This window comes from Tachyglossus aculeatus, chromosome 10 (assembly GCF_015852505.1).
Source record: "Tachyglossus aculeatus isolate mTacAcu1 chromosome 10, mTacAcu1.pri, whole genome shotgun sequence".
Lineage (NCBI taxonomy): Eukaryota > Metazoa > Chordata > Mammalia > Monotremata > Tachyglossidae > Tachyglossus > Tachyglossus aculeatus.
In genome coordinates, this window is record NC_052075.1 from 45852714 (window position 1) to 45867049 (window position 14336).

General features: G+C 43.8%; 1 protein-coding gene across 2 annotated transcripts in view; it reads left to right on the forward strand.

Annotated features, from left to right (window-relative positions):
• The first annotated feature begins 561 nt into the window (after nucleotides 1-561).
• Nucleotides 562-14336, forward strand: part of EXOC4 (exocyst complex component 4) — a 628131-nt gene continuing 614356 nt past the window's right edge. For both annotated transcript variants that reach the window (XM_038752201.1, XM_038752203.1), the window contains exon 1: nucleotides 562-647. In XM_038752201.1, coding sequence (XP_038608129.1) covers nucleotides 562-647 — 86 coding nt within the window. The remainder of the gene's footprint in view (nucleotides 648-14336) is intronic.

Below are 14336 nucleotides of genomic sequence, written 5' to 3' on the forward strand. Positions count from 1 at the left end.
AATGGGGATGAAGACTGTGAGCCCCCTGTGGGGCAACCTGATCGCCTTGTCACCTCCCCAGCGCTTAGAACAGTGCTTTGCACATAGTAAGCGGTTAATAAATGCCATTATTATTATTATTATTGTTATTATTATTGTTATTATTATTTCACTTGACCTCTCTGTGCCTCAGTTCCCTCATCTGTCAAATGGGGATGAAGACTGTGAGCCCCCCGTGGGACAACCTGATCACCTTGTCACCTCCCCAGCGCTTAGAACAGTGCTTTGCACATAGTGAGCGCTTAACAAATGCCATCGTTATTATTATAATTATTAGTATAAGGCACGTGCTAAGTGAAGGGGTGGAGGGGAGGGCCTTGACAGGGGGAATCCAAGGGAAAACTACAAGTCCCAGCATGCCTAGCGAGGGCGCCGGCCCGCCGGAGGAAGTCCCGCCTCAGCACTGCCGCGATTGGACGGTTTCGAGCCGCGCCCCCCGGATTCCGGCTTGCTATTGGCCGCCGCCTCCCTCCCTCCCCCCCGCCCGCGTTGTCGGCCTCCCCCTCGGCCCCTCCAGCCAAGATGGCGGCGGAGGCGATGGGGGTTAGGCCCAGGAGCTCAGCCAGCAGAGCCAAGGACCCCTCGGGGCTGCTCATCTCGGTCATCAGGTGAGGGGGATGGGGGCCTACACACTCTGTCATAATGATAATAATAATAATAATAATATAATAATGGCATTTGTTAAGCGCTTACTCAATGCCAAGCACTGTTCTAAGCGCTGGGGGGGAGATACAAGGTAATCAGGTGGCCCCACCTGGGGCTCACAGTCTTCATCCCCATTTTACAAATGAGGTCACCGAGGCCCAGAGAAGTGACTTGCCCAAAGTCACACGGCTGACAATGGACTCTGTAATAATGATGATAATAATAATGATGGCATTTATTAAGTGCTTACTATGGGCAAAGCACTGTTCTAAGCACTGGGGAGGATACAAGGTGATCAGGTTGTCCCATATGGGGCTCACAGTCTTCACCCCCATTTGACAGATGAGGTCGCACTGAGGCCCAGAGAATAATAATAATGATGGCACTTATTAAGCGCTTACTATGGGCCAAGCACTGTTCTAAGCGCTGGAGTATATAAAAGGTAATCAGGTTGCCCCACGGGGGGCTCACAGTCTTCATCCCCATTTTACAAATGAGGTCACTGAGGCCCAGAGAAGTGACTTGCCCAGAGTCACGCAGCTGACAATGGACTCTGTAATAATGATGATAATAATAATAATGATGGCATTTACTAAGCGCTTACTCTATGCCAAGCACCGGGGAGCACACAGGGTGATCAGGTTGTCCCACATGGGGCTCAGAGTCTTCACCCCCATTTGACAGTTGAGGTCGCACTGAAGCCCAGAGAATAATAATAATAATGATGGCACTTATTAAGCGCTTACTATGGGCCAAGCACTGTTCTAAGCGCTGGAGTAGATAAAAGGTGATCAGGTTGCCCCACAGGAGGCTCACAGTCTTCATCCCCATTTTACAAACGAGGTCACTGAGGCCCAGAGAAGTGACTTGCCCAAAGTCACACAGCTGACAATGGACTCTGTAATGATGATAATAATAATAATAATGATGGCGTTTATTAAGCGCTTACTCTATGCCAAGCACCGGGGAGCACACAGGGTGATCAGGTTGTCCCACATGGGACTCACAGTCTCAATCCCCATTTTACAGATGAGGTCAGAGAAGTGACTTGCCCAAAGTCACGCAGCTGATAATGGACTCTGTAATAATGATGATAATGATAATAATGATGGCATTTATTAAGCACTTACTCTGTGCCGAGCACTGGGGAGGATACAAGGTGATTAGGTCGTCCCAGGGGGGGCTCACAGTCTTCATCCCCATTTTCCCAATGAGGTCACTGTGGCCCAGAGAAGCGATTTGCCCAAAGTCACACGGCTGACAATGGACTCTGTAGTAATGATAATAATAATGATGGCTTTATTAGGCGCTTACTCTATGCCAAGTACTGGGGAGGATACAAGGTGATTAGGTTGTCCCACATGGAGTTCACAGTCTTCATCCCCATTTTCCAGATGATGTCACTGAGGCCCAGAGAAGTGACTTGCCCAAAGTCACGCAGCTGACAATGGACTCTGTAATAATGATGATAATAATAATAATGATGGCATTTATTAAGCACTTACTCTATGCCAAGCACTGGGGAGGATACAAGGTGATTAGGTTGTCCCACATGGAGTTCACAGTCTTCATCCCCATTTTCCAGATGAGGTCACTGAGGCCCAGAGAAGTAACTTGCCCAAAGTCACACAGCTGACAGTGGACTCTGTAATAATGATGATAATAATAATAGTGATGGCATTTTTTAAGCGCTTACTCAATGCTAAGCACTGGGGAGGACACAGGGTGATCAGGTTGTCCCACCTGGGGCTCACAGTCTTAATCCCCATTTTCCAGATGAAGTAACTGGGGCACAGAGAAGTTAAATGACTTACCCAGAGTCACACAGCTGATAAGTGGAGCAGCCGGGATGAGAACCCACGACCTCTGATTCCCAAGCCCGCGCTTTTTCCACTGAGCCACGCTGCTCCGAGGCTGGGCCCCTCGGATCACAAGGCTCATGGCCTGATGGCAAGGTTCATCCCAGGCCCCAAGAGGAACCAAACTTTGGGTCGCCTAAGGTCCCAGGGGTGACATTCAGTAGCAAGGCAGGAGACTGTAGACTCTAGACTCCAAATTCCTTATGGGCAAGGAACATCCCTACCAACTCTGTTATACAGTATCCTCCTAAGTGCTTAGTATAGTGTTTTGCACCCAATAAGTGCTCAATAAGCAGGATGGTTTGATTGAGACATTCCCATATTTACAACTTCTTTTCTCCAAATTTCCTTCCCCCCCTTATCTAACCACCCACTCCAAAAGCAGTTAATAATAATAATGATGTTTATGGTGGTATCTGTTAAGCTCTCACTATGTACCAAGCGCTGTTCTAAGTTCTGGCATAGATACAAGATAATCAGGTTGTTGTACGTGGGGCTCACAGTCTTAATCCTCAGTTTGCAGATGAGGTAACTGAGGCACAGAGAAGTTAAGTGACTTGCCCAAAGTCGCACAGCTGACGAGTGGCGAACCCGGTATTAGAATCCATGACCTCTGACTCCCAAGCCTTCCTCTTTCCACTAAGCCAAGCTGCCTCTCATTATTCCTTCTTGGCAGGTGACTTCCTGAGGAAATAGATTTCAAGCCCTAAATCCTGTAAGCGATGAACTTTAGCCTGGTTGAAAAGCTGTAAATAAACCAAAGGAATCTTCCAACGCTCCACTTCTCTGCTCTTCAGATGGGAGGAGAGAAACGGGGCCAGTTGGTGTCACTTTGGCTTCTGATCGGTTTCTGGCAAGTGAAGCCGTTCTGTGTGTTGAGTACTGCCTTGGGATGATAACACAAAGAGAAAAGAGTGCGAAAAAAGTGAATGCAGACAGGTAGTTTTGAGAAGAAATAAAAAAGCACGTCCACTTCTGCTCCAATTTATAAACCCCCTGCTTTGTCAATACAGCTGTCCCTCATCAAAAAAGTTGGTTGTGTTGCTGGTAAAATAAACCTGTTTCACAAATGTACCATCAGCTACAGCATGCTCTGTGGTATTCTAAACAAAAATAGGTAATGTATTAAATATGATTAGTAACAGTGCAGCCCAATAAGAAGTAGTCACAACCCTGTGGAGGGCACCCATTATTTCAAGTTAATGGTGCATTAACTCAGGGGGAATTTCTTTTCCTGTATCAACATGTAGAAGGATGATTTATTTTTGCACCGCAACAATTTGCTAGTCAGTTTAACAGGTTTTAGTAATTCAGAAAATTTCATCCAGAGAAAAGGAATATTCTTACGTTATGACCATGAATCTCTGAACATTAACAGAAAAGTCTATCCAAATCAGGCTTGTTAAATGTGTCCATGACAAATCACCAGTCTCCATTCTTCCTGGGTACTGTAATACTCCTGAGGGATTAGGTCACTGTAAGCCTAATTTCGGCAGATAATCCCAAATGAGTATTTTTATGGGTAGAAAATGAAAACAATGCTACTTAGCATCCCAGACACTTTTTCTCTTACGTGCTTAAAGTATTTTCACATTATTCCCTTAGTCATGCTTGCAAAATTCCTGTGAGTAATAGACATAATTCCCCCTCCCTCTCCACCGCCAAGACTGTGAGCTCGATGAGGGCAGGGAACATATCTACCAACTCTGTTGTTCTTTCCAGAGTGCAAAATACAATGCCCAGCACACAGTCAGTGCACAGAAATAGCGTTGATTTTACAGGTTAGGGAAATAGAGGCACAGAGAGGTTAATTGGTTTGTTCAAGGCCACCCAGAAGTGAAGCTGGGATTAGAACCCGGATCTCATCATTAGAGTGGCTCTGGCCCTCATTTGGGTAGCCAGGCCAGTAGTGCAACTTGCCATTGTTCCTCCCTGCCACTTCAGGCTGTGGTGTCATCCTTGGAGAACGATATTCCAGCAAATTCAGTGTATGTTCCCAGGTGTCTCGCCAGAGAGAGAAGCTAAGAAATATAAGTGTTTTGGCTGAGGATGCCAGGAAGATGTTGGCATGGCATCTCTGTATCTTGGAGAGCTGCAGAAAAAAAGCAGGATTTGCCATGGACATCATTGGCAGAAACGCAAATAAGTCACTGGCCTTATCCCTGATGAACAAGTGAGTTGGTTGTGGAAGGGGCCCAACTGGGATAGATTCCAGGGATATGTACGTTTAGTCATTGATCCTGGAAAGAGCTCCCGGATACCTAATTAGCAAATTATATGTCAAAACTAGATTCAGTTTTATATAGGCATTTACCTCTGTCCTTGGTTCATCCTGACAGCTCTTTCTACTTGATCTTTTTTGGGGAAGAAAAACCCCCCGACAGATATCATCCCGAAAGATAAGGTTGAATTGGAAATTGGTAGTTATGAGTGGGCCTGAGACTTGTCTCTAGCCTCAGCCCCTGACCAGAGAGAGAGCACTAAGGGAAGAACTTTGTGAAAGGAGCACTGGCTGCTAGAACTAGTTAATCTGGGTCAGGATATTCATTCATTCAGTCGTATTTATTGAGCGCATACTGTGTGCAGAGCACTGGACTAAGCACTTGGAAAGTACAATTCGGTAACAAGTAGAGACAATCCCTACCCAACGGGTCCACAGTCTAGAAGGGGGGAGACAGACAACAAAACAAAAGGACAGGCCTCAATAGCATCAGGATAAATAAATAGACTTATAGATATATGCACCTCATTAATAAATAGAATAATAAATATGTACATCTATACACAAGTGCTGTGGAGTGGGGGGTAGAGCAGAGGGAGGGAGTAGGGGCAGTGGAGAGGGGGAGCAGAGGAAAAGGGGGGCTCAGTCTGGTAAGGCTTCCTGGAGGAGATGAGCTTTCAGGAGGGCTTTGAAAGGGGGAAGAGTGCTAGTTTGGCAGATGTCAGGAGGGAGGGCATTCCAGGCCAGAGGTAGGACGTGGGCCGGGGGTCGACGGCGGGACAGGTGAGAACGAGGCCCAGTGAGGAGGTTAGCGTCAGAGGAGCGGAGTGTGCGGGCATCAGAGCACAGCTGGGACCCAGTTTTGGGAGCTTAAAGCTCGTTATGTCCGCAAGGTGCTTCATAATCTTCGATCAGTCAATTATATTTGATTGCTTACTAGGTGCAGAGCAAGTACTCAGTGCTTGGGAGAGTAGAATATAACAGAATTAGCGGTCATGTTCTCTGCCCGTAATGAGCTTACAGTCTAAAGGGGGAGATGGATAGTAATAGGACTAAAGAAGTCATTTATAGTGTATAATTAAAGATATGTACATAAGTGCTGCAGGATTGGGGAGGAGGCAAAAAAAGGGTCCTAAGGTCACAGATTGAAGTACGGAGAAGATACAGAGTGAGTGAGCGAGCCGGGGAAAAGAGGGCTTTTGAACGGTTTGTAAATTCAGCTGATGGAAACACACTCAGCAAAGGTGTCATAAATACGCTCAGGTCACATCGTTGTTATACTGTGAGCCCACTGTTGGGTAGGGACTGTCTCTATATGTTGCCAACTTGTACTTCCCAAGCGCTTAGTACAGTGCTCTGCACACAGTAAGCGCTTAGTAAATACGATTGATTGATTGATTGACACATCCTTGAGTGGCTCTGAATAAGAATAATAATGGCATTTGTTAAGTGCTTACTATGTGCGAAGCACTGTTCTAAGTGCTGGGGTGGCTACAAGGTGATCAGGTTGTTCCACGTGGGGCTCACGGTCTTAATCCCCATTTTACAGATGAGGTCACTGAGGCACAGAGAAGTTAAATGACTTGCCCGGAGTAACACAGCTGACAAGTGATGGAGCCGGGATTAGAACCCATGACTTCTGACTCTCAAGCCCTTGCTCTTTCCACTGAGCCACTCTGCTTCTCAAATATTTTCATAAGGCTCTTTCAAAGTGAATTAATTGGATGGACAAAGGGTGGCCACCTGCTGATGTACAATTTGGGGCTATTTTCTTAGAGGAGACATTCGCCTGCATTTATATTGATTTTTTTCTAACCTTTTGTTTCGTCTGAAGTTAGTGGAGGCAGCGTTCGTACACTAGAAACAAGCTAGCTGGCATTTTGGAGATGCTGTTGTATTTTTGTGAGACCTTGTCAGATTTTTAATTGGGGAATATGTCTGCCTCATACAGTTAGGTGATTCTCTTTCCAATTAACTGTTTTTTTATGAGTTGGCCTTTAATAGCTGGTTTCATGGGGAAGACAAACTTTGATTGTGACTTGAGAAGAACTTCCTGAAATCTTGGAATTGAGGTTTCAGAGACAGGTACTTCTGTCATAGAGGATTGAAGACAGTTTAGGGCTCAAGTGTTGGCAACCTGTATGTCCTTACAAAAGTTGGGATTTCAAAAAGCCACATATTTTTGACACCTGTGAAATTTCATGGTTTTGAGTGCTTGCAGAGCGAAGTCCAGACTTCAGTCAGGTCTTTGAAGGAATAGATGTGCTGTTCTATTGTCTGACTTGTAGCAGGAAGGGAATATGACCAGAGACCTAAGCCATGAGGTATAGTGGAAAGAGCCCAGGACAAGCAATTAGGAGATTAGGAATAGTAGAATTTACTATTCTATTTATTTTATTTTGTTAATATGTGTTGTTTTGTTGTCTGTCTCCCGCTTCTAGACTGTGAGCCCGCTATTGGGTAGGGACCGTATTTATATGTTACCAACTTGTACTTTCTAAGCTCTTAGTACAGTGCTCTGCACACAGTAAGTGCTCAATAAGTACAATTGAATGAATGAATGAGATATGGGTTCTAATGCCAGTTCTACAACTTGTCTACTGTGTGCCTTGGGTAAGCCACTTAACTGCTGTGGTCCTCAGCTTCTTCCTCAGTGCTTATAACAGTGCTTGGCACATAGTAAGAGCTTAATAAATACCGTCATTATTATATAAATGGGGATAAAATACTTGTTCTCCGTCCCTCTTAGACTGTGAACCTCATGTGGGACAGGGACTGCATTGAATCTGATAGAGTACATGGCATAGCGTAAGCTCATAATAAATACCATCTTTATTAAAATTTTGCTTTTGAAGTTCAACCTTTTAAACAGTTGCCTTCTCTAACGTGGGAGACTCTGATATCCCTGGAGGGTTTGTGATGTAACACTGCAAAATGAATTTATAATTTAGATATAGCCCTGCATTTTTTTTCCTGTCTACCTTCCTTTAACCATATGGACCAAGGTGTGTGGCTATAGCGGCTTCAGAGCCTAGTGCTTAGGACTTCTTTTGATTTTAAACATCTCAGTTCTTGTGCTGTAATCAAATAAACTTGGAGTGAGGCGTGTGGTTGATTCCTAGTTATTTCTTCTATTTTATGGTATTTGTGTTGGTGTAGAGAGAAGTTAATCAGGTTGGACATTTTCCCCACGAGGAGCTAACAGGTGGAGTATGAGGGAGAACAGGTATTGAACCACCGTTTTACAGTTAAGGAAGCTGAAGGGCAGAGAAGTTAATGACCTGCCCAACATCACACAGTAAGCAAGTGGCAGAGCTGTGATTAGAACCCAGGTTCTCTGACTCTCAGGCCTGTACTTTTCCCACTAGGCCAAGCTGCTTCCAAGAGTTTTCTTCTTTCTGCTGTGGGCTATTGGACTATTCACTCTCCCTTAGCTTCTCCATAATCAATCAATCATTTATTGAGTGCTCTCTTGTGTGCAGAGCACTGTCCTAATATGGCAAGGGGCAGAGAGAGATGGTGAAATTGAAAATAGTCCCTTTTGCTGTTATGATGTAATAGTTGTGAGAGGAATTTCTTTCATTCATTCAATCGTATTTATTGAGCGCTTACTGTGTGCAGAGCACTGTACTAAGCGCTTGGGAAGTACAAGTCGGCAACATATAGAGAAGGTCCCTACCCAACAACGGGCTCACAGTCTAGAAGGGGGAGACAGACAACAAAAGAGGTAGACAGGTGTCAAAATCATCAGAACAAACAGAATTAAAGCTATATGCACATCATTAAAAAAATAGAATAATACATATGTACAGGTAAAATAGAGTAATAAATCTGTACAAATATACACAAGTGCTGTGGGGAGGGGAAGGAGGTAGGGTGGGGGGATGGGGAGGAGGAGAGGAAAAGGGGGGCTCAGTCTGGGAAGGCCTCCTGGAGGAGGTGAGCTCCCAGTAGGGCTTTGAAACTAAGAGCTAATTGTGGTCTCAAGGGGAACCCATGGGGATGGGGTGGGGGCTAGTCTCATCTGGAATTTTCCTTTCTGTTGAAAGCATCCAATTTCTCTGGAAACCTAGGGGCCTTGGAATGTCCCTGTCTCCCTAAGGGATTATCTCTGGACCAGGAGACAGCGACTTTGCTTGGAGCTGATTCATTCATTCATTCAGTACTATTTATTGAGTGCTTACTGTGTGCAGGGCACTGTACTAAGTGCTTGGGAGAGTACAGTATAACAGTAAACGGACACGTTCCCTGCCCACAACGAGCTTACAGTCCAGAGGGGGAGACAGACATTAACCAAAGTAAATTTATATTCCCAGGTGTCTCGTGAAGAAGCCACCTGGGATGAGCCACATTTCAGCAGCTGGGCGACCTTCCTGTTCTCAATTGTACTTATTACCCATCTGATTTGGGAATTACCCCTTTATTTGTTGTTTTATGATTGTCAGAGTGGTTGGATTTCAGTCTTCTAACAGAAAGTTCTTGGACAAATTCAGACCCACGACTCTTTTGTTATATTAGAGACAAGTGAAGAAAGGTGACAAGAGAAGCAGCGTGGCAGTGAAAAGCGCATGGGCTTTGGGAGTCACAAGCTGTGGGTTCTAATTTTGGCTCTACCACTTGTCTGCTGCGTGATCTTGGGCAGGCCGCTTAACTTCTCTGTGCTTCAGTTAACTCATCCTGAAAATTTATTTATTTTATTTTGTTAGTATGTTTGGTTTTGTTCTCTGTCTCCCTCTTTTAGACTGTGAGCCCACTGTTGGGTAGGGACTGTCTCTATATGTTGCCAATTTGTACTTCCCAAGCGCTTAGTACAGTGCTGTGCACATAGTAAGCGCTCAATAAATACGATTGATGATGATGAAAATGAGGATTTAGACTGAGCCCCATGTGGGGCCACCTGATTACCTTGTGTCTATCCCAGTGCTTAGAACAGTACTTGACACATAGGAAACACTTAACAAATACCATTATTATTATTATTACGTGAGGTGGGAGAGAACTTAATGGTGAAACCTTAAGGATTAGTGTTTTCATTGCAATTTATTTTAATCCACTTTCTCCTTGCCATATATCCTTGCAGCGCTGATGGAAGTAATATAAACAGTGCAATTTTGTTACCTTTCTCATCATTGCAACTGGGTTTTGAGTAAAGTGGGATAAAGTCCAGCTCAGCAGTTAAAGGATTTTTGTAGTGTCCAGATCTCAGTCTGGAGGTCTCTGTTTAGGATGGACCAAACTTTTTTTTTCTTTTTAAATTTTCAAATAAGTCACGTATTTTACCAGATTGGATCATTAAAGCCAGACTACTTCATTTTCCTCCCTCCCCATTTCAAGAAAGATTTTCAAAATTCTTCTGATGTATTTTTTTAAATTAGGGAAATGTTTATCATGAATATATGAAGTTTTAATTCACCATTTAATATTCAGAAAGTCTTTGTAAGAAGTACTTCACAGCTCTCACTAGAGTTATTTGTCTAACTCATGCTTTGCTTAAAGAAAGCAACTTTAAAACTTGGAAAATGGCCCTTTTTGGTGGTCATATGAGTTATAGCTCATTGTCACCAGAAGTGTTTTGTATAGCTGAGTTAATTGAAATATTGAAAAACCACTTGTGCTGTGTGGAGTAATTGGCATTAAGTGCTGTCTAGAGCAAGACACCAGTGATTTTTCAATTGACATTAAATGGGAAATTGTTTACTGTTACTTGGGATGAAATGGATCTGTTTGTATTGACTTGATGGAAAGTGGTCTTGGTTCACGGGAAAACTTTTTCACTAGAACTTGTCGTTGTAAGTTGCAATTTAGAGGGCTGGCCTGCCAATATTTTCAAATCTGGAAAGAGGTGAAGATTACAGAAATGAACAATAAAAAGAATACATTTTTCAGATTATAGCTTAATCCTAATGAGCAACTGTAGCCTGTGTCAAAGTCAGCATTTATCCAGATAATTATTCAGGCCCCCCAAAAAGAGACGGACCCCAAAAATGTTCTGTGAGCGTTTCATTATCAAGATATTTTAGGAGTGCATTTTGGTGTTTGATTATCCAGATAATTTGCTAGTGTAGCCCCAACTAAAATGCGCTCTTTCTACCTCCCTTCTCTCACCCGCTCTCTTCTTTTCACACTCTTTCTGGTGTATTCATCTATCCTTTGCATGTGGGTGGACTCCTAAATCGTAACTACTAAATCTGTCGGCCCCAGGTTCTCCTTAATTCCAGTTGCGAGTCTCTCATTAATTTGTGCATTCCTCTAATTACATGAACCAACTCAAAATGGCAAATATAGAGCTCCCTTTATCTTCCTCACTCCCTCCTGCTATGTTTTCACTTCCCTGGAGTTTAGAAAAATCCGGATAGTGAGACTTTTTTAAGAATAACTTTGCCTGGTTTTGCCTGTGTTAAATGGACTATTTTGTCTCTAAAGACCCTAATTTGCAATTAGATTGTAAACTCCTGGAGGACAGTTACCCTGTGTCTGGCTTCTCTTGGACTCTTCCAGATGCTTGATACAGTGCTTCTCATCATGTAGGCACTCGGTAAATATGATGGTGATGATAATGCTAAGCAGTAAGCATTCCCACCACTCATTGCGACCATAGTCTAGTCATTCGAAAGAATTAAGCAGTGGGAACAGCTATAGTTCAGCCTTACAGCTGTTTTACAATTGAAACCAGCCTGTCTGTGCTATTGTCGTCTTGGCCAGACTTAGTTATCTGCCTGAGTCGGTCTAAGTGCTGTCCTGACTTAATGCAGGATAATTCAACATTTATATATGTATTTTTGAGAACTCCACCTAGGTGGTACTTTCCCTCCACTGTCTGCCTCTGGAAGACCTGTGGGGGAAAGTGAGGAACAAACGGTAATCCCAAAATGGAGATTCAGAAGACTATTTTGAGGGTCACAGAAAATTGCAGTGGACTACCACCCTTTCATGTTAAAAAGACTCCTATAGCTATTGAAAGCAAAGTAACTAATAGATGACCCTCATTCCTAGATTTAAGTTTGGTATCTAAGTGCTTATTGGATGTATCTACAGGGTAGATACAAGATCAGGGCAAACACAGTCCTCGTCCCACATAAAGCTCACAGGGAGAAGTATTTAATTCCTATTTGACATTTCCTGTAACAGAGAAGTTTGTGACTTCCCGAGGTCACTCAGTAGGCAAGTAGTTGAGCTGAGATTAGAGTCTCAGGTCCTCTTAGATTATGAGTACCCTGAGGAACAGGAACCATGTCTAATTCTCATCTGGGTATTTTTTTCCAGCGCTAAGTGTGGTGCTCTGCACACAGTAAACACATAGTAAATACTATTGCTGGCAATGAAGAGTCCATTCAGAAGCCGGAAAAAGTCATTCCCTTTTCTACGCAGGTTAGGATCATTTGCAGTGCTTTGGGTGTGGCATTGCGCTTGTCCTGGCCTGTTGAGATTCCTGGGGATTGTGGCCGAAAGATGTTAAAATGCGGCAGATTACTGAAGAAGTTAATTCTGCTGTTAAATACTCTAGGGAGCCGCAACAATAGTTGACGCTGTTGTTCTGTGTAGGTTGAGTCCCCTTTGTATGGAATTGACTCTCAAATTTTGTATTTCCTCAAGTTGTTTAAGCAGCGGGCCCTAGTGAAAAAAGGATCTGGAAGCCCCAGGATTTGGGTTCTAATCTCAGCACCGCCTCTTGTTTACTGTGACATGGACAAGTCACTTAACTTCTGGATCTCGGTGTCCTCATCCGTAAAATGGACTTCTGGCAGACGGCGTGGTGGACGGAGCAAGTGGCTGGGAGTCAGAAGATCATAGGTTCTAATCCCAGCTCCACCATGTGTCTGCCATGTGACCTTGGGAAAGTCACTTCTCTGGGCCTCAGTTACTTCATCTGTAAAATGGGGATTGTGACTGTGAGCCCCACGTCGGGCAGGGACTGGATCCAACCCGATTTGCTGATATCTCCCCCAGCACTTAGTACAGTGCCTTGCGCAAAGTGCGTGCTTGACAAGTACCATAATTATTGTTTAAATTCCACTCACTTTGGCTAAGACTGTGAGTCCCCATGGGGGATAAGGGAATGTGTCTGAGTTACCTTGTATCTACCCCAGCTTCTAGTAAAGTGAATGCTTGGTAAATAATAAGCTATTAATGAGTGCCATAATTATTATTAGTAGTAATAGCAGCCCAAGGATGCTTTCACACCGGAGGTGAAATATGCTTGGAAACCAGTTTATCTTCCTAACACATGCCCTTATCTGAATTAAATTGTACCCCTTTTGAGGGGCAGGCCATATCTTGCACTGCTTGAATCAAATCATGGGGCCCTGTGGATAATGCTGTGATTTCAATAAAATATAATATGAAGAAATCCATTAGATTCTACCCATAAACTAAGTCATTTTGCTACCCAAGTGTGTTGTGGTAGATAACTCAAGTTAACCCAAGCACTTTTGGGTGTTAGCTTTTAGGTTTAGATCTGCCATCCAGGCAGAGAAAAGATCTCAGAAAACATCTGAGAAGCAGCGTGGCTCAGTGGAAAAAGCACGGGCTTTGGAGTCAGAGGTCATGGGTTCAAATCCCGGCTCCACCAATTGTCAGCTGTGTGACTTTGGGCAAGTCATTTAACTTCTCTGTGCCTCAGTTCCCTCATCTGTAAAACGGGGAATAAGAATGTGAGCCCCACGTGGGACAACCTGATTACCTTGTATCTCTCCAGCACTTAAAACAGTGCTTGGCACATAGTAAGCACTTAATAAATGCCATTATTATTATTATTATTATCTATGGGTTTCTGTGGTGGTGTTTTTGTTTGGGGTAGTGTAAAGGTGTGTACCCGACTCGTAATGACTGCTATCTGTCAATATCAATTCTGCATTTTGTTTTTTGTTTGTGTTAGTGTAAAGTTGCCTGCACCAGTCTAAATGACTCCTGCTGTTTGTCAATATCCATACTGCACTTTGTTTTTGTTTGGATTAGCATGTAGTTGTGTACACTAGTCATAATGACCGTTGATGTTTGTCGATGTCAATACCGCATTGGTTGCCAAACTATATTGCAGTTTGAGATAAATACTTTGGGTCAGGTTTGTACTTCTCTCAACCCATAGGTTGCGAGGTGTAGAACCTGGCCAACTGCCCAGGGCCATCGATTGTGTCCGGTCACCAGCCTGGGTCACTCATTGAGTGACCGAGAACCAGTTGCAGACAATGTTTTCCCTTGTTTCATTGGAACCTGGGAAGAAGAGGTTTTCTGGGTGTCCTCCAAATGAAGGAAGATGGATCCGACACAAGTAGAAAGGTTGGCCGGTGGCTGATTAGCTTTCATCTGCCAGGGATCTCTCCCCTCAAAACAGTCGTATGCCATTTCAGCAGGACATCGTGCTCCAGCTGAAAGGTGATGGAACTTGAATAGCCACGTTGGAAGGCTGTTTCTGGCAATCAAATAAAGCTCCCATCATCAAAGGCTGGGACTTGGTCTTTTAAAGCGGGGAGATGCTTATTGCAGCAGACGCCCGGAGTTTAGGTCAGGTCTAAGGTTTCGTATTACTACCCGAATAAAACCCAAGAACTGAACATAGCGGGCTTCATAGATGG